The 20,532-nt window shown below is 38.9% G+C and overlaps 1 protein-coding gene across 3 annotated transcripts in view; it reads right to left on the bottom strand.

Moving 5' to 3' along the window:
- Positions 1-20,532, bottom strand: part of MBP (myelin basic protein) — an 86,165-nt gene that overhangs the window by 3,836 nt on the left and 61,797 nt on the right. The window contains exons 1-4 of one of the 3 annotated variants that reach the window (XM_010008825.1): positions 18,124-18,352; positions 3,284-3,391; positions 1,987-2,022; positions 286-408 (exon numbers count right to left, since the gene is read on the bottom strand). In XM_010008825.1, coding sequence (XP_010007127.1) covers positions 286-408; positions 1,987-2,022; positions 3,284-3,391; positions 18,124-18,294 — 438 coding nt within the window. In that variant the 5' untranslated portion in view covers positions 18,295-18,352. Of the gene's footprint in view, positions 1-285; positions 409-1,381; positions 1,415-1,986; positions 2,023-3,283; positions 3,392-17,948; positions 18,555-20,532 lie in introns of those variants that run through there. The other 2 variants (XM_010008826.1, XM_010008824.1) reach the window with 2 other exon arrangements.

The following is a 20,532-nucleotide window of genomic DNA, read 5'->3' on the forward strand; positions in this document are numbered from 1 at the left end:
GAAAGTTCAGTGACAATATGGATCCTGGTCTGGGTTTTTGTGGGACTTGTTGGACTTACGTTCTTTCCTGATGGTAACTGACTGTGTGTTTTTACCTTTATTTCCTATCATATAAGTAGTTGCTAGGCCATGTGATACCTTCTGATTTATCCATGCAAGTCTAGTTCCTTCAGAAGCCTTAAGGAAATGTGGTTGTTTCAAACATGGCAACTTCTGGAGAGGTTTGGCTTCTCTCTGTCCTGGACTCAATTTTTTGTACTTACAGTAAGTTCAATTGTACTTTACCAGTTTAAAGATTCTGGAAAGAGGGCCCTGGCCCTCATGATAGGATCCCTTATGTCCCTTATGAGCAGATTTATGCTCATAGAATTTTCCGCTTCCGTATCCTGGCTTGTGTCCTTCACCACCCTGCAAAGAAAGATTTTCATATATATTGCAAGCTATCACATTCAAAATATCATATGCACATCGTAATCTTTGTTTATCGCCCCTGAAATGTAATACACAAAGGAGAAATTTAGAGGTGTTGGAATAAAATAATCTTTTACATAGTAAACAAGAATGAAGGGAAGCGTTAGGAAATTATCTTGAAATACTCAAATCTGAGTGAAGCACCAATCTGGAAAAGAGGAATTAATAATTTAAAAATCAGATTGTTAACCTGCATGACAAAACTTAAAGTTTTTCAATTTCATGAGGTCTAACATGTCAAATGCATCAGCTAATTGTGTTCTTCTGACAGCGAAAGAAATGCTCAATGGCTTGAAGACTTTAATGTTTTGTCTTAAAATGCAAGTAATTTACAGATCCATCTCATATGAAATCAAACCTGTGGTAGAGAAGCAGAATTTAATTAGTTGTGAGATAACTGTGGGAAGAACTTGCCTAATAACTGTTTAGGCAGATGGCTTCTTACTGAAGGGGATTGCAGGAAAGATGGGGCAAAATACTTTAATTAGTGAGGGTGTTAGTTTTGCAGACTGTATGAGAGCAGTTGGAGCTGTGGAAGAAGTGCCTGTCTTGTCCCAGCCCTCCCTCCCATTTTTGTCCTTTTCAGGAAAAGAAAAATGCAGCAGATGAGTCTTCCAGGAGTCTTTAAGGGAAGAGAGCTTGGCCATGCAGTGGATTTTGCTCCCTTCACGCTGAAGCAAAAGAAATTATCGCTGCAAGGCTGTCAGATTGCTGAATAAAAGCAAGCAATAAAATTACCATCTAAAATGCTGTGGGAGGAGCAAGGAAAACGCCAACAGGAAAAGCAAAACAGCAAAATTGAGACAAAACAAAATTATCAAGTTGCTGCAGCAGCTTGAGGCAATAGAGCAAGATATGCTTTGGCCTGGTAAATAAAATGGCTGTTATTGGAAGCACATTTGTCACCTACCCAGCTAAATCTGGTGAGGGATAATCCTCTTCCCTGTACATGCAAGAAATAGAAACAATGACATGGTGATCACTAAGGGACATAGAATCTGGGCCTACCAAAGACAGAAGATGAAAATGCAGTAAAAATAATGAGATACTGGCCAGATAATGAAGCAGGACTTGAAAACAACAATTAGTATACAGTCATTCCATGAAGCAAAATAGTTTTTATTGTCATTACAGGAACTGACTTTGCTAGCCATGGTTTGTTAGTATTTAGGAGCCAGCTGAGCTTATAGTAAGTGTAAGGATGGTTCTTGGAGGGTGAGGCTTGTTTGAAAGCACTACCTATTATTAATTTATTACATCAAGCAAACACAATGTAAATTGAATATAAAAATCCCTGTGAGTGGCTTTGTTACATGAAATGAAGCGAGTCAGGAAGCACGTGAGGAAGAGAACCATGGCTTTTCTGTCTTAGTGCCTTGCTTTAAATATTCCCACTGGTAACTCCAGGATTTTACTTAGGGCCATTAAAGAAAACAGATCAGGCTAGCACCTGAATTTATATAAATGAGCCCACAAAAAATCTTGGAAGTTTCATGAACCCCTGAAAACACTTACCTTTGCTTGCATTGGAGGCGGTGTACGGGGTGACACCTAAAAACCAACACAAAAGAAGTTGTAGAACCAAGGCAACAATAGATGTAGGGAATCCTCAAGTTTTGGCATATTACTTATGAGTTAGTAGGCCTTTTGCATCTGTTCTTGTTTAATTTCATTCTTTTTATTGCCTCCTGAATAGTTCAGAATGCTCATTATTAAAAGAGTTAAAAAATTAATCATAGCATGGGTATTTTTTCCATCATAAAAATGTTCTCATTATTGATTTTATTTATTTTTTTAAAAACCTGTTGTAGGTGTTACACTTCAGATCCAATGATGACCATGTTCTAATCCAAGCAGAGACAGCACGTTACTTTAACTTTTCTGGGTATCAACCTTGGGAAAAGCAGTTTGTGTAGGTGGTTATTAGGAGAGACACTGATACTCCAAATAATTCTGTCCTGGTTAAGCTTCCATTATTTTGCGGAGGTTCTTCATTCAGCCTTTGAGCATCAAAATACTAAGACTTCCATTTCAGAAAAAAAAAAACCAACAACACACTGAAAAATAGATTTGGCAAGAGTACTTGCACAAATCACATCAGAAGCATGGCAAATACAATATGTGAAATCTCGCTTGCTGGATAATCACTGTACAGTTTTTAAATAGAGTACTACATTTCATTAAGTATTTACATGGTGCTCAAGAATTTGATGTCTGACGACATTCCATCTTTCCTGGACGTTTTCTGTGAAAACTCTTAATGGCATTAAGCATTTAAACAACCCATTTCAGAGCTTGAACAGAGTTGCTGTTAGCTTACATGAAATCATACAGAAAAAAATGTTAGGCTGTTTTGCTTATGTTTCCAACTCTATCAAAAATTATAAGCTGTTTCATATTTGGGAGTAGACTTATGTCCATTAAGTGCTATCTAAATAATTGCACTGAGAAGCTCCTCTGCTGCCTTAGACTCTGTCTAGAGTACACTGGATTTTCGTCTCTTTTTAAACAGAAGATAGGCCTCAACACAGCCTATGCTGATGACAAAATCTATCAAGGGTGAACCTGTGCCATTAAAATGGCTGTTGCTGAAATTTGACTGTGCTAGTGACCCACTTCTCTGTAGCATTTCAGTATTGTTTGTGTTTTCAGGTAAAAATTCTTTTTGCGTTGAATGGTGGGATGAGTCGAAAGGCACACTACAGCTTCTGAAGCTCCAGGTGATGGCTGGTGACTGGGGAGTGTTAGGTTACCCATGGATCCTAAAGAAAACATTTCAGTCTAGTACATGAGAAGAAGAGAGGAGACTTACAATGTTCTTGAAGAAGTGGACTACAGGGTTGTCATCCCCAGGCCGGCCATGCTGAGATCTCTGGGGGATGGACCCTACGTGGTGGCTAGCCCTGGCTGCATGTATATCCTGCAAAGCAGAACAGGCAGATGGCCAAGTCAGCTGGGAAGGAAAGATAAGAAAGGAAGAGCCATTTTCACCAGGAATGAAAAGAAGAAAAAAAAACGCCTCAGAAAACTATGGAGAGTGCAATCTGAAGTTGTCAGTGCTGTGGAAGAACAATTTTTTAATACAGTGGCAAGTACACAGTATGTACATTGACATATGTTGTGCATATATATGTATACACACATATATATGGGTGTACATATTTTTTAATATTGCAGCCCAGCGTGGAATTAAATCTGTTATTGGAAAGTTTTTATTGGAAACCTTACGATTTTCCTTCTTTCCTAAGTACAATCATAGGTCGTTCACCTTGTGAGGACAGGAATGGATCATACACAATGCACTCAGTTCTCAAAGGCTACAAAACACCAGAGAACTGCAAAAGCAACTTTTTTTTTCTTTTTTTTTTTTCCTTGAATTTTCCTGAATTTTCTCTTGAATTCCCTGAGAACAAGGGTGTGTTATAAGCACTGGGTGGATACCAAAATTCTTTATTGGCCTCTAAAAGATGCAATAGAATCCATAGTGAGACAGTAGCTCTCGTAAGTACTTCATAGTAGCACAAACTGAATGAACATTTGACTATAGAACAGTATGATTAGTTATTTAAAATACACTTTGTTTTCATCACATGTAGAAAAACATTGATCAACTTGTCAGGGAAGAAGCTTAATCTGATTGTTGGTCTGGGTCTTCTGATTCAGGAGTGGCTTGGACAAAAAAAGTTAAGAACTACAGCACAGACTTTCAAATGTTTGAAGAGTCTGTTTGCATTCCAAGTGAAATCTCATGAATGCCCCAACTGCGTCAAGCTACTACTACTGAAAATGGCTGCACAGAGATTTACAGGTTCTAAGACTCTTCCGTAAAAGGTTCCATGAAACCATCTAGTGTTACTGCACAAAGCTGCTGCATGAAGGTTTTATTTTTGAGTGAGTGGAGTCAGATGTTGTGATCGTATGTTAATTAAATGTGTTTATATTATGTTGGATCATCAAGAAGGAGAGTCAGAAGTATCCATCTTTATGAGTGGCCTTTTAAGTTACGCAATTCTGAGTAGAAATGAAATTCAGATGTGATGTTTATAAGATTAATGTATTTAGGAAAACAAATGAACCAGCGTAGAGATGTACTGCTTAAAAAGCATGACTTTCTGAATTTTATTTGGCCTGTGAAATTTCCATAGTGTCGAGCAGTCATTTCTTTTAAATCTGTGCTCAAATACAGCATCCTTCACCTCTGGATCCAGCTGACTGCTTTGTCTTTAAGATCAATACCATGATAAATACCCCAGTGTTGCAGATCTAAACATCCATTACAAGGAGCAGAAAGTGGTCACCATCTGACTGCAAACTGTTACAGTCACTGAAGCAGAAAACTTCAAAATCAGTTTGGATTGCACATAGCCTGAAACTCTGCAGTGAGCTGTGGATTGCCCCCAGGCACAGAGAGAAGCTGGGATAATAAGTTTTTACCATGTAGATAAGGTTGACTTTCCTCATGTCACTGTAGTCTTTGACTGGGTTCCTCTTTAAAGTGTACAAGACAGAGACAACTCCAAAGCTATTTTTAGTTATGGTTGTCTCTGAGTTTAAGACAGTGTGTTTCCTGGGGTTACAAGTAAAGTGCATTCCTTTCATATCATCAGCAGCAAGCTTCATCTGTGGTCAGAATCTTTGATATTATTCTTCGTTTTTGGCAGGTGATTACACATCTTCTTTTGATTTATTGTTGGAATTTCACCTGTAGTTTATCCTTTCAATGTTCAGACTCCTAGGAGCTGGCAGCAAAATCCACTGCTTTTTTCCCTGAGATTGCTCACATTCATTATTTCTGAAAACCCATTTCCCTCCAAAGAGTAATAACACTATAGGTGTTAAAAGTTAAATTTTAATGGATTCAGGCACTGAATGAAAGAAAACAAATCTGGTTTATCCTGCTAGGATGGGCTACTGAGGTGGTATTTTACAATTGGAATTCTTTGCAAATTTCACTAATACATTCAGAAGACCACAATTTATTTTTCCATATGTTTTAAGCACTTGATCTTACATAAGATTCTTACTAAAACCTAACAGGAATGCAGCAGAGCAGCCGTGTTTCAGGAAGGTGTAGCAGGACACTCCATCTCAGAGTGCCTGCCTCAGTTTCCCTTTGTGATTCAATTGCTCTCTATCTTTCAGTCTTACAGGCCCAGGCCCAGAGTGGAAAGATTTCCATGGGAAAGGAAAGGGCCCAGCAGGCTCTGAACAGGTAACAACCTCAAAACTACAAACAGGGGGCAAGTTGATGTTCATAACACCAGCTGCTCTCCAGTGTTGCAGAACACAGAGCCCAGCCTGGCCACAACTAGGCCAAAACACAGGCAAAATAAGAATGAACAGATAAGCAAAAGAGTTTGCTTTGTGAGAACAGGGCATTCTTGGGGTTTTCCACTTGTTTTCTTCTCCAGTGACAGATTTTGGAGGCATGGCTAGATAGTTAAATGAGAGCAGTCAATCCACTTTATTCTATAAACGCCTGGTCCCACTTTATCAGAGAGACTTTTGTACTCTTCTCCAGGAGGTTGCTGGACCTTCTCTCCAGCAGTGATGCCTGCCAGAGAGGTTATTTCTCTGGAGTTGAGGACCAGGCCATAGGGACACCCACCTGTGGTTGTAAATGGTGAGAGATACCAGCTCCCTGTATGTTGCCATTAGCTGGCTTTAAACATTAAGAAATCTTTCACTGTTAAGTTCTAGAACTTTTAAGACCTCTGGATCCTTTTAGATAATTGCAATTATCATGTTACCACCTTGCCTAGGTATTATTTGAATCATGTTTTAGATCTACTAAAAAGTAAGTTGCTAGCATTCAAACCTTTTCACATTATTGCTTTAACATTCTGTTCTGCTACCCTAATATCCCAACACTCATATAATCTGGTTGTGACTTTTGTGGTTCACTCGTTAAGACCCTGGTGCTGTTTGCAGTAAATATTGTTTTGTGCATATACATCTTGTCTGCTATCTCTCCCTGCTCGGGACAGAAGGGGTGACATTTACTTGGTCTTTCTTTGTGTTACAGGTCTCTGTTGCTTGGCAGCTGCAGTGAGCTCTCCCCACACCTCTTGCAATGTTGTCATGAATTTCAGTCTTAAGAGCATTGCCCTTGAAAACCAGGCTTGGCTTCCCTGTCTGTGCGTTGTGAAATGTACTTGCCAGGTACGAACCTGAATTCAGACCCCTTGGGGACCATTCATGAAGTTTAAAACAGAGGTGTCTCTGTTGATGCCCTTAAAAATTAAGTTAAAAATAATTCTAGAGTATCTGAATAGTTTGCAGTCATAAGCAGTCTTTCTTTAAAAGAAAAAATAAAAATAAAAATGAGAACACTCAGCTTTTTCTGTTCCCAGTTAACTTCGTGTTTGACCTTACTAAAGGATCCCTACTAAGTCAACTCTGCTGTACCTTCAAAAAAGCCAAAAAGGAAAGATCCCTTTAAACTGAATAATCTGAATGATTATAAAATACAGGAAATGTAAGCAGTATCTGGGAGCTCTCAGGACAGACACAGTTTGCAACTTCACAGTGAAATTAAAAGCTTTGAGGATTAATAAGGTAAGGACACTCTTAAAAATGTATGTAAAATACCCACAGTTATCCTGTAACGGGGAGGAGTTCAGTCTTGGAATGCTTTGCAGCTCTTTCTGGTGATGCACAGGAAAATTGCATTATTTCACTGTGTCACCTACCTTATGTATCTTGGCCACTAAGGCAAAAGAAAATGAGAGAGTGACTTTCAATGTGGTGGAAAGAAAACATACAGGTATTTTAACTATTAACAGTAGCTGTGCATTGGCATCATGTTCCCTGTGTTAAGTCATGTACTTTCACATCAAAGTAATCAAATTTACAAGCACGACTTGTATTACTGTTTTGAAAGAGCTGTTGGTAAAGAGAATTGCCACTTCTCTAATGCAGTAACAAGAATCCATACATAATCCAATGTGTGCTCCATTTTGGGTTTTGTGCAAGATTAACACATTTCTGATGAAGGTGAAGATACCCAAGTATTTATGCTCTTCGTTGTTCTGAGGCAGCAGCCCTGGTATCTTCTGTGGCACTTATTGAAGGTTAAGGGGTGCTGCTGTCTGTGCTGGAACTCTGTAGGAGACTGGAGAAGAGGGATCTCACTTTGATAAATGGCACTTCTGGCTTGTAGAATCATAGAATCGTTTTGGTTGGAATAGACCTTTAAGACCATTGAGTCCAACCATTTACCTAACTCTACCAAGTCCAGTGTTAAACCATGTCCCTGAGCACTAAGTCTGCAACACCTCCAGGGACAGCGATTCAGCCACCTCCCTGGGCAGCCTGTTCCAGAGACTGACAACCTTCTCAGTAACAGGAAACCTTTTGGTACATTAGGACACCGGATTTAGTAATCCAGGCTACTGATCATCCATGCATCTGACTTGAGGTGTGGTAGGATTTGGGGGATTAAATTCATTTTCATATAAACAGACTTTGTTTTCAGATTTGATGCAGAAGTGTGAAAAATCTGATTAACAGAAGCAGACATTTTTTTAGTGACTTTATGAGGTCCCATGAAATGCATACCTGATTTTGCTTGGTATAAACATGGTAAGTCAGATTTGCAACTTGTACTCACTAAGGGGGACTTCTAAATACATTTCATAAGCTCTTACTGAGAGCTCTCATCCTCAACAAGGGAATTGCTTATAACTGAAGATTGCATATACATGTAAATGTACACTTAAGGCTGTAATTCCCAACCAGTAGGTTATAATAGTATTAAGGTATTTTTGGTTTGTGGTACTGAGTTTACAGCTTTTTCCAGTTCCTTTCAGAATCATTATTATGTAGCTTTGTTGCCTACTGTAGGATGTGAAATGAAAATCTAAAGAACATCATGGTTTTTTTTCTATAATGGCAAAATCCAAATGCATGTGAAAAATGGAAATGGCCAATTTAAAATGCAATCAAAGCAAGTATTTTTGATCTTCTAAGAATGAAAAACAATGGATATTTTCATGGTTTTGGTGGGCTTCATGTTTTCAAATGGGTTGTCTTCACAAGAGAGCTAATGAGTCGCTCTGCATTAAATTAAATAAAACCATGCAAAATCTTCAAAATTCCAATTCATATAGATATGAAAGTACATTTTGGTTGCCTTAGAAAACTAAACTGTTCCATAACTGCAGGATGTAATTCTTAACTCCTACTAAGAAATTTGCAGCTGCAGTGGTGGAGTAAAATTGGCCTTAAAGACTAAAATAAGTGTTAAATTATGAGACTGTTTGTGGGAAGAGCATGATGAAAGAACAACAAGCAACTTGTAAGCCCCTCAGCTAACTAAGTGTTAGTGCTTGAATCCAAACTCTAAGGAAGTTGCAAGTTTAAATTTCTGTAGTTAGTACCATTTCAAAATAGTATTCCAGACAGGAATTGAGACACATCCTTTCATTGAATATATATGTTATTTATTTATTTATTTTTAACAAAAGGGCATTTATTACATACAATCTGACTAGAGAAATCCTGGAGGTCTGACAGGAGCTTGCATACAAAAATTCATCATCCTGGAATTCAGAGGTGTTTTGTACACGGAGCTTTGTGTCCCTGGGTGTAGCTGACCCTGTGTCAGAGACCCCCCCAGCCTGTCACCCAGTGTCTGATCAGGCAGCAATAGAATGTATAGCACATGTGTGATGTGAGAATGTATTTTTCCATGTTTATTCTCTTAGTATTATACTTACTGTAAACAGGCAGTGCTAAACCAGAGCTGTGTTAATACTGGTGTCATTGCTTCCATTTTCGTTCGCATACAACCCGAGTACTGATTTCCTCTCTGTTATGATGTTTTTTCTAGGCTCTTCACAACTTACTGATCTGTTACAAAAAGTGATGGGAATGCTGACATCTTCCCCACGTGCTGGTCTGATGGTGACATTAAAATGAATTAGCTAATTCAGCAGGCTTTTTTCATTACTTCAGAAAGGATGAACCACACATCCTTGTAATGGTGCGGTTAAGTGTGGAAATTAAGACAAGTGAAGTTACTTGCTCAAAGTTACAGAGGAGAATTGGTGGGAAGAGAGTTGAAGCATCCAGGAGATTCTGCCTTCCAGCATTGTGATGAATTCATGAATACAGTCTTTGTCTAGATACAGGTGATGAACAGGAAGAGATAATTCTTAGCAAAAGATGTGAATAAAATCACAGGAAGAAGTACTAGAGCTGACTGAAAAGTCAGGAAACCCTAGGAAGATGAGAAGAAAGCATGAAGGGGAAAACAGTGGAGAACACTGACCATCAAGAGAGGTAAGTGCTAATTTATAATCCAGAATCACAGTTCTTTGTAACCATCTTACTCCTTAGTGCCTTGATGATTAGGATTCACAAATTAGGTGAGAGGAAAAGAATTACTGAGGAAAAAATAAGAATCAGGGCAGTTGTTCAGGGTAGTAGTTTTTTTTAATAGTGAGTCCTGAGTGAGGAACCGGTGCCACCTCATCTCCTGGGTTTTTCTCCTTTTACAATTTATTCCATTGCTGTGATACTTTAAAAATTGTTTCAGGGGCAAAACCCAATGCTTTGATTTAGCATTTATCATTTTATTCAAACACTCTTCATTACAGAGGTTCTTCAACTGCTTGGACACAGTGTCTGATGCATATTCACTGTTGTCCTCTGTGCTGTTTTATCAGTTTGGTATCAGTGATGCAGATTAAACCTTGTTGAAATGATCCACCACAGAAACCTAGTGTAAGGCTTTGGGTTTTTGTAGGTTTTCTGGGGGTTTTTTTGAGAATGATCACTCCAGCAAAAATGAAACTTTGGCTGATAAGTATTCTCAAGGTAATTGCCAGGTTAGCTTCTGCTACCAACAAACATCACAGCCTTAAGAACTTCATTGTGTATGGCCAAGATGTGAAAGGCATCATAAAAAAGTATTCACAATGGTAAATTTCTACTGATAGAATCATAGAATGGTTTGGGTTGGAAGGGACCTTAAAGGTCATCTAGTTCCAAGACCCCTGCATGGGCAGGAACACCTCCCACTAGACCAGGTTGCTCAAAGCCCTTTCCAGCCTGGGCTTGAACACTTCCAGGGATGATGCATCCACAACCTCCCTGGGTAACCTGTTCCAGGGCTTTACCACCCTCACATTAAAGAATTTCTTCCTTATATCAAACCTACATCTACCCTCTTCCAGTTAGAAACTGTCCCTCCCCTCGTCCTCTCACTACAAGCTCTTGTAAACAGTCCTTCCTGTAGCCCCTTTAGGCACTGGAAGGCTGCTGTAAGGTCTCCCTGGAGCCTTCTCTTCTCCAGGCAGAACAACCCCAACTCACCTAGCCTGTCTTCATAGGAGAGGTGCTCCAGCCCTCTGATCATCTTTATGGCCCTCCTCTGGACTTGCTCCAACAGCTTCATGTCCTTATCATGTTGAGGGACTCCAGAACTGGACAACAGTACTCCACATAGGGCCTCACAAGAGCAGAGGGGTATAATCATCTCCCTTGACCTACTGGCCACACTTCTTTTGATGTAGCCCAGGATATATTTGGCTTTCTGGACTGCAAGCACACATTGTTTGCTCATGTTGAGCTCTCATCAACCAACACCCCCAAGTCCTTCACCTCAGGTCTGTTATCAATCCATTCTTCACCCAACCTCTAGTTGTGCTTAGTGTATTTGGTGGAGATGCATCAGTTGGTGCTGCTACAGCAAAAGAACATAACAGTGTGGGCATAGCTATTAGCAAGAATGCAGACATTTGTAAAAATGTATAAAAGGCTTGTTGCCTAGCTGTTTCATGTAGTCAAGAAGCTCAAATGAGAAACAAGAATATAATTATTTGGAAAATGAACTGTAAATACCAGGTGTACAGTATTGCTTTACAGGTGCAGACCAGAAATTAAGAGAAGAAAAATGTTAAGGTAAGATTAATGCTTTTAAATACTTCATCTCTCAGGTTCCACGCACTCACCCAGCCACCAACTAGTTTCATCTGTTCTCAACTTTGAAAGGACTGGCCCATTTTATTTCTTTTCTGCCTTTAATAGGTAAGAAAATGAAAAGCTAAATTCTTGTACATGTTGTTAAAAGTACTCTTGTCTACGTCAACATAACTTATGGGGAGAATGTAATAGCAAGGAGGGTTTAGTATTTTCAAATAATTAGATGTGGCAAGGTTAATAGCTTATTTGCCAAGGTTAATAGATTATTTCTTTGAAACAAAAACAGTCACTTAGAGGTATAATTTCCAATAATATAGTCAGAATAAAATGGAGGGCAGACAGACCACCCAGAACTTGAGGCTTGTACAGTTTTCAAGGCATATTAATTGTATGATGTATATCAGATATGAAAAAGTAGATGCATGAATAATGAAAAGGTGTAAACCGAGCTAAGGATCACCTTGGGTCTGCAGCAGCAATTTTGCCATGTTTTACAAACATTTTTTAAATTGCTTTGTGAGAAATTCAGCAGAAGCACTTGAAAATGGCAGTGGAGGATTTTTAGCTGAGAAATGAAATCAAGCAACTTCAGTGTGAAATAGGGAACTGACAATGTCTAAAGGGAAGCCATTTCAGGAACAAGGCAAGGTACTTTCTATCAGTAAACAAAATGAAAGCCAGCAATTGTTCTTAATGGTGTGCCAGGGTGGCGGTACAAAATAACGTCAAGAAAAACACTTTTGCCTCAGTTTTCTATTGGGCAGAGCTTGGCACTGTGCAATCTCAAACCAGCTGAAGAACAAAGTTACTAATTTTGGCATTCTAGGATGGAAGGTGCTAAGGGTAACACGGTTCTTATTTTGCAAGAAATTAATATATGTGACAGAAATCACCCCAATATGAAAGTGTGTGTTAAAAGCAATTTTTCTTTATAAATTTGGTTCATCTGCAGAGAAGTCAGCACAGTGAGAAAAATTTAATGTTAAGTAGAGAAAACACTCATGCTACATTTTGAACACAGCCATTTGACCTTCTGTGTGCAAGTTCTGGGGCTTTTGCCTGCCCCTCACTTGTTTTAAACACACACACCACTCCCTGGGTATATTGCAGTCAAATTAAATTCAGATCTTAAAATGCACAAAAACAGAGGAACTGCTGCAGAACAGCCTTCAAGAACAGATCTTGAAGCTGCGACCGCTGCCTCTCCAGAGGCCCTGTTAAAGCCTGTCAATAAGGCTGCAACTTCACCAAGCACTTGCTCTTCTTCAGAGCACGCTGCTAGTTCCCTCTTAAATTTTATTAGTACATCCTACTGGTGGATAGGAGAATCTAGAAATAGTCTAGCAAAGACTGAACTGGAAGACACTGTTAGAAGTTTAATGAAAAGGGGAAGTAATTTATGGTAGACTAAGTAGAAATGGTGATCTTTAAAAATGCTTCAGCTGATTAATTGGTATTTTAACCTGTTACTAAATACATAGTCTCAGCTTGACAAGAGGTGCTGGGCCATCACTCTGAACGGTGTTCCTACCTAGAAAGGATGCAACAGATAACCCTCGAGGTCCCTTCCAACCTGCCATTCTATGACTTCTGAATTTAAAAGCCAAAAAAAATTCCACAGAAACAATGGTAAAAGCAGTGAAGCACATTGGTTTTTCCTGTCCACTCTGTCATAACATTTTCTTCAACTTCTACTACAAGCCAGTGAGCCCCAACTACTCTGTCCCAGTCCTGAATAAACCCTGCTATCCATCTGTAGTCAGGCTGGGCACAGAGCATCATTAGTGCTTTACCAGAAGTTTATGCTTGCTCTTCTAGGTGGCACTTAACCTAGTCCAACTTCCAAATTCCTCCTATGGTTTGTAATGATTGCTTCAGGCAATAATTTATTTGAAAATGCAAGAGATAATTAGTTCTGGTGCATTAAATAATGTGTTAATAAGCATGTTGATGGTTATAGGTGTGTTAAATGAACATGTCGGTTTCTATGTAATGTTGGCTCCTAAGCCTCTCACTTATCCTGTACTGTCCAGGACTCACCTGTTGATACTTGCTTGTTTTGTACAGGTTGCAATTTTTTTAGAACAGGTAAAGAGCTCTGAGGTTTCCCAAACAAGCAAAATGAGCTTTAATCAAACTGGCTGTTCTGATACACCAATTAATTTTTAGGTTACTCATTACTACTTGTTACAAAAAAGAGAAGCCGGATTGAGTTCCCATTATCATAAAGCACAAACACAGGATTTAGCAGCTTCAGTTATTTAAAACCTAGCCCTTTCCTTACAGAAGACAAGCTTTATCCATTTCTGTCCAACACACTGCTTTCAGAAAATCTGTAGGACATACAGCCTCTTTCAGTGATCTGAAACCCCATCACACACAACTAAAGTAGCTTGTTGCAACTTCTGTTAATGGATTAAAGTTTTTAAAACAAATTAAATCATTAGTACACTGTTTTTTTGTGATGTAAACATTTTAATGAATACATAAAGCACATATAAAGCAAAAGATTAAAACAAAATCACTGTTACAACCACCATAAACTATATAAAAAAAAATATTTCACAAGCATATTGCTTGCACAGCAGGTTTTACAAAACAGTATCTCATGAGCAACCCCACTCCCTGAAAAGTAAGACTTGGAAATAAAAATCACAGTAAGTGTTTACTGAAATCACATAATATACTAGTCAGACTAGCATTGATTTAAAAGTCTTCATGGTGCTGTAGTACACAATAAAGCTCGCACAGGAAATGTGAACAAAGTCACAAGTGCTAAAAGAAAAAAGGTGCCTGGATGTCCTGATCAATATATTCATCCACACCATTATTTAAGACTGTGGTTTCTAAACTTTTTCCCTCTGCATGTTTATCGCAACCCTTCCTATACATCCCCATTACAGCAACTGCTGAACTCTGGGTGAGTTTGGAACTGCTGTTGAAGAAATGCTGATGCTAAACCCTCATTCTCAACTTGAGAAGAACTTAGTCCAGTGCTCCTCATACCTTTTATCTGTCTTTAGGAAGGAGAAGCCCCGTGTCAGCCTTGCACCCAAACACACACATATTGGTAAGGAAACACAGGAGCAAGGCTTTATCCAGGCAACAGGAGAAGGTTACAAGGTTGCATACAAAAGTGAAGCATAATGTAAAAGGAAAATGGATTTAATCTTTCAATAAGTCTGGACTCATCCTGTATTTACCATCGCTCACAATATTTTGGTTTGTTGCACGTGTGTCACAAATACAGTTTAAAGTTTAGTACGTTAATGTGCAATGTTAAAACAGGACAGAGCAGTTCTTGTTTCACAATCCAAACTTTAGCAGGAAAAAAAAAAATCACAGAAAAAAGAATTACAAAGCATCAACAAAAAAGCACTTGGTACATACTGAAGTTGAATCCAGGCTAAAATATCTAGGAGGCACAAGAAGAATTTGACCATTTTACCAAACTTCCTTATAAGCTTTACAAATGTTTAGGTAAATACTCTATAAAGATTAGAAGGAAATAATTTATAGTTGCACTACTGCCTTGCATGCTTTTTAAAATGTCTGCACTGCAGTTTCTTTCTGTCAATCTTATAAATTCTTCTTTAATACAAGTAAATTTAGGCTGTGCACAAGAATAGTTTTGTTTGGAATATGCTACCTTAAAAAAACCCTCTTAATACAAAACACAAGCTGTTTTTGATTGAGTTTCAGTTATCTGAAATCTTGATGGGGCAGGGTTGGGGGAACAATGGCAAATGCACTTGTTGCCCGTTAAAGGAGAAGGAGCATTTCTGTACATTCCAGTATTTCTATTTTTATTTACTCCCATGGAACTCCCACAGACTCTTAAATTAGCTTCAGAATTCCAGAGTAAGGGAGAACCTGCTCCACAGGAGAAAAGGAGGCCACAAAACAGTCCCTGCTTTGTTCCTACCCCACCTTTCTGTACACAATAGTGAATATTATTCATTAATGTACTTTTCAGTTGGATGGACACAAGATGAAAATGCCTCCACAAAGAATTTCTAATGTGTTTTGCTTGAATGTCAGCCCTAAATCTGTACAAAGAGCAAGTGTTGTCTTTGCATTCCTGTGCTTGCTGGTGTGGGTAGTTGAGATGCACGCTCCCACTGGGGCACAGGCTGGCTGCAAAAGGAAGATTGCAAGAAAGGCAGCTTAAAATTGCTTTGAAATGCTTCAAAAATTAATCCAAAACAAGTGCAAACAAATATGCAGTGCGGCTCCTGGAACTCTTCAATTTAAAGCCTTTGAAATTCATCCTTTAAGGTGCTTTTCATGGTATCTTATTTACCAAAGACCTGTTCACTTAGGTGGAGTCTGGAAAACCATCAAGGGACTTTATTTCAGCTCATTCATTAACACCATCATCTATCAGTACTCTCACACTACAAAATTCAGCACAAATTTTTAAGCACAAATAAGACTATCAATCAGCCATCTAGATTTCCCCTGTACACACACATATATAAATAAAGGACACCACATGACTTCCTTGATACAAGAAACCAAAAGGCATTGATTCAAAGGCTAAATCAATAATAATTGAAATAACTGTCTGTGCCACTTGCTCAATATTTTCTGCACTGAAACCCTCCTGCAACAGAGCTTCCTAGGACATGTTTTCATGCATCATATCATCCCTGTGTGAACTAGTGCTAGAGATGCTTTAGCACTGAAAGTCCTAATGTGACCGACTTCTGCCAAGGGCAATAAAACTCTGTGCTTCCAGCTGAGATCTTCAAGTCAGAACTCTGTAACATTATATGTAATTGCTATTAAAACCCTCAAACTACTTCTGTTAGGTAAAATATTAGAATTGACCATGATTTTGCACTGTTTTGCAGACATTTAAGTGGTTCAAAATAGCAGTTTACTGAACAGCAACAGAGGTAACACAGAAGATATCCTGTCCTCTCATACATAATTATGTAGGGATCTGTAGAGAATCAGTGATCATGTTCATGCCAAAGGATAACATACAGAACCTGTACAACTTGCAGCCATTTTCTAGTCATCATTACCAAAAAATGAGTTGGTTAGTTTATTTTATTGCTAAGCAAGGATGTACATACCTCTGTATATTCTGTAAGCAGAATCTAAGTTTTTGGTATTGTTTCCTTGGTGTACAAAGAGCATGTCACATACTATTTTTCATTGAGTAACACAGTATATGCATAGAACAGCAAGAGTTGAGCTAGCCAACTAGGTTCCAGAAAATAGCAGCAACATGTGCAGTAACAGCAAGAAAAGTGATTTGCTTCACTCTATCAGCAACTGCTTGTTGCATGTATGAACATTGAATACTTACAGAAACAACTACATAATTGCTAAATCTTTGCTGTAAGCATTAAAGGCCTCATTTTGTCAATGTGAGGAAAAAAAGACCAAACTACACAGCTTGCTTAGTACTGGCAACCAAGTGTGAGAAGCTTCTGGTTTTAAGTTTCTAGAGTATTTTTCATCCAGTGGTCTACACATTACAAGAGCTGTTATACATTGTGCTTCCAAGTGCAGAGCTGTGAAGTACACTGACAGCCTGCAGCTGTCGTGTGATCACAAATCAGTTTTAAACCACAGAGTAGTATTTATCTTGTCCCACTGCAACACGAGTAGAGAGCCAGTTTGGGAAAGCTGCGTGTGCTCCCCCATCCCAGCAAGCATCACAGGTTAGAACCATTGAAGAGACAGCAAAGGTTGTCAAAGGTTATTGAAAAATTTGGACCCAACTGGCAACTGTGAGAAATCTTTTTTGCAACACACAACTTGAGCAACTCTATCAAACAATATATTCAGCTAAAACAAAGGTTTTACAGCCCTACAAGTAGTTCCATTCAAATGCTTATGTAGTGCGTGAACACACAAACACAAGACTCCAGTTATCATTTAGATGGCAAAGGGTACAGTGAAAAGATCTTAAAATTTGCCACTTGAACAATAATGAACTACCAGCATCTGCATAAATTTTCAAGAGGAGGTGGGTTAATTCTGGAAAAGGAAGGAGTTCAAGTAATATCCTTTGATCAATACCTTGTTTTTTAATTAATAATGAAGAAATGGCCTGTTACACAATTTCTAATATGAAATGCTTAGAATATAAATCTTCTCTTCTTGCCAGAATAAAGCAGTTGGACTATTTTGTACACCTGGGATTCAGGATAATATTTGTCAAGCCATCTCCTCAGCAATGCTATCAACCGACCTTAAAATACACTCTTGTGCAAGCAAGCTGAGAATCTGGCCACAGTTTTTTTTCTAACATCTCTTTCCAAGTCTGTCCCTCAGTTAGTGCTAAACTATCCAGAGATTGTCTTGCATTTAGTGCTCTTATCCAGCTCAGTTTTGCACGTATTTAAGAACAACACACAAAAGCAGACTGAAGTTTCTCTAAATGCCACAGCATACAAATGCATACCACATTGAATGTTCATAAAAATTCCCCTCAGTAATGTTTCTAGAGCCACCTGGATTTCTAATACTCCTTGTTACCACCCAGAATAGCTCTTCTTGTTTCCCAGATCTATGCTTTTTTTGTCGTTGTTTTCAGTTTAAAGCCAAGCATTAAATTACACATCAGCAAGTACCGTCTTGCTGGCTAAGTCAACTCTTGCATTATTAGCAGTTACACCTTCCTTTCAGTCCCACCCTTCCTGTTTAATCGTACTTTTATTTCTCCTGCTGTAGCTGTGCAGTTCTCTATTCCTCAGAGCTCACCTTGCCCGAGCCCCGCCGGGGAACGTGTCTTTCACCTCCAAAGAATCTGCCCAGCGAGTCAAGTAGACCCGAGTCTCTGTGCCTTGGAGATCCATGTCTAGCATGGTCTGTAGTGCTCGCAGAGGCCATTTTTGATCCGTGCCGGAAAGAGGAGCGTTTTTGTGAAGCCATCAAATCCGAATTCTCTGAAGCTGCTGCACTGTCCTCTTGGATGGTCTGTAGCTCGTCTGACTCTGAGGGCCGATCTTTGAAGGTGTTGTCTTCTCTTCCTGGGGCATCTCGGGAAAAGAGGCGGATCAAGTGGGGGCGACCAGTCGTGTCAGCTGGGTTGGCCTCGGGCCAGGCATTCTTCGGATCTGCTGTGCCTTTGGGGTCTGTCACCGCTGGGCTCTTCGTGGAGGTCCCATTGTTCTGGTTCACATCTGCCTCTCCTGCAAACAACAAGGATGAGATATGAATACAGGCCTGTGAAAAACAGCCCTGGAACAATGCTGCTTTCTTTCCCTTGCCTTGAGATGCTCATTTCATACAAAACCCGTAATATGTGCAGTTGTAATGAAACTATGTTCTCTACCAGCCTTTAAGAACATTAAGCTGTCTTGGAACTGAAACCAGGGTGATGTTCTCACACAAAGCTTGCAGTAGTTTTAGGTGTTGGGTTTTTTTTAGTTAAACCTGTTTCTAAGTAGATCAACAGGTTGTTTGAAGCACAAGTAAAACTAATTTTAAAGCTTACTGATGAGGAGGCTATCAGTGAACAATCAAAATTCCTGTCCTTTCCCTTGAATAGCACAACTCTAAAATTTGCTGGTTTTCTCCAAAACAGGCTGTGGGGGAAATAAATAATTAAAGCAACATTGCAGGACTGCACCTTCTCAAGCACATGTTCCCTTTCCCTCATGTCAGAGCTTTTGTACCTAAAGGTTTTATCCCCATTTGGAATCCCTCACTGTAACTTTAATGCTGATAAAACAAGTTTAACGAGGGGAGCTTTTCAAATTATTTAAACTTTTGTCACTTAAAAAAGGCAGAGAACACTGAACTGCTATTTCTGCTTGGCCTCCCATAACAGTTTTTCTCCACGTATGATCCTGGCCTCAATATATGACATCCTGGCACTGATGCTGAAGGCCTAAAGCAAAACTGCCCCATTTGCATTTAGTGCTTGTGAAAAGTGACCCAGTTATCAGAAACTGCTGAGCTTTTAGCCAAGAAAGGTGCCAAGCCAGACTTCTACAGTGGAATTGAAATGTCTGCTGCCTTCTCCACAGTTATGCTCTAATACATGCAGTAAAGAATCTGAAAAGAATCAACTGCAGCACACTTTAACCTAAACCTATAGTAGCTCCTTCTATCAGTGTCAAAAAAGATTTATGGAGGTTTCTTTAGTCTAAACCTTTATTATTATTGTTCTGAAAGAAACAGCATCCACTGAGGAATATGCCTTATTTCCAAGGAACACCAAAAGAATATTAGTAGGTCATTGCTTGAGAAGTAGCCTTCAGAGCAGACACTTCCCACACACCCTGTGTCAGAAATGTTTTTTGGAGTTAATGGGGTGCAAAATTTCAGAAGTAAGTTACAGTTACTCATACTGTAGGGGCTTCTAATTACCTCATTACAGCTCCATTTGCTTTGGTACTTGTTGCCAGGAGAGGGGTAGGATCTGGCAAATACTGTTATGTTCTCAAAGTACTCTGGGCTCAAGTACTTTGCTGATTCACCACAGCAATTTTAGACTTCACACAGTCATTCCATATGATTTTGCCCACCCACAGGGCACTAAAGAAACCTTTTCTCCAGCTGAGAACAATTCTGAAATAATTTTATGGATAACAACACAAGACAGGAACAGCATGAAACACAATGTGCAGTTTTGCTGTGCAACTTTTTTTTTCTTCTGTGAAAACTATGTTGGGTAACTGCCAGAATATTGTCTTTGGTTTAAAACACCTGAAAGTATTTCTTCAGAATGCAATTATTTTACCAACACTAATTGTCACTGAAGGCTTCACTGGTGTGGAAAGGGAACATATTTGCTGGCAACTTTGGGATTTTTGGTTTTCCTGAAAAGATACCTTCAAACTTACTAGAAACCATTAAAGCCCCCAAATTATTTTCTTAATTGAATGAAAGAGAAAGTAACTAACATGGATATGTGACACGTTGTAGAAGTGCAAAACATTTTAAATAGCAACTCTAAGCCTAGATTCTATACCATAATACAAATCCATTCAAGGACAGAAAAATAAAAAAAAAACAAACAAAAAAGCTATTGTATTTAATTAAATGCATTAACAAAACACCAGAGCATCTGCATGCTAATGAATTTTATAACAGTTGTTCTTTGTGTCACTGAATACTGGTATTGGTAAGTAACAATGAAGGGCATTTGTGCCACAAAAGTAG

This window comes from Chaetura pelagica, unplaced genomic scaffold (assembly GCF_000747805.2).
Source record: "Chaetura pelagica isolate M959 unplaced genomic scaffold, ChaPel_1.0 scaffold312, whole genome shotgun sequence".
NCBI classification, from domain to species: Eukaryota; Metazoa; Chordata; class Aves; order Apodiformes; family Apodidae; genus Chaetura; species Chaetura pelagica.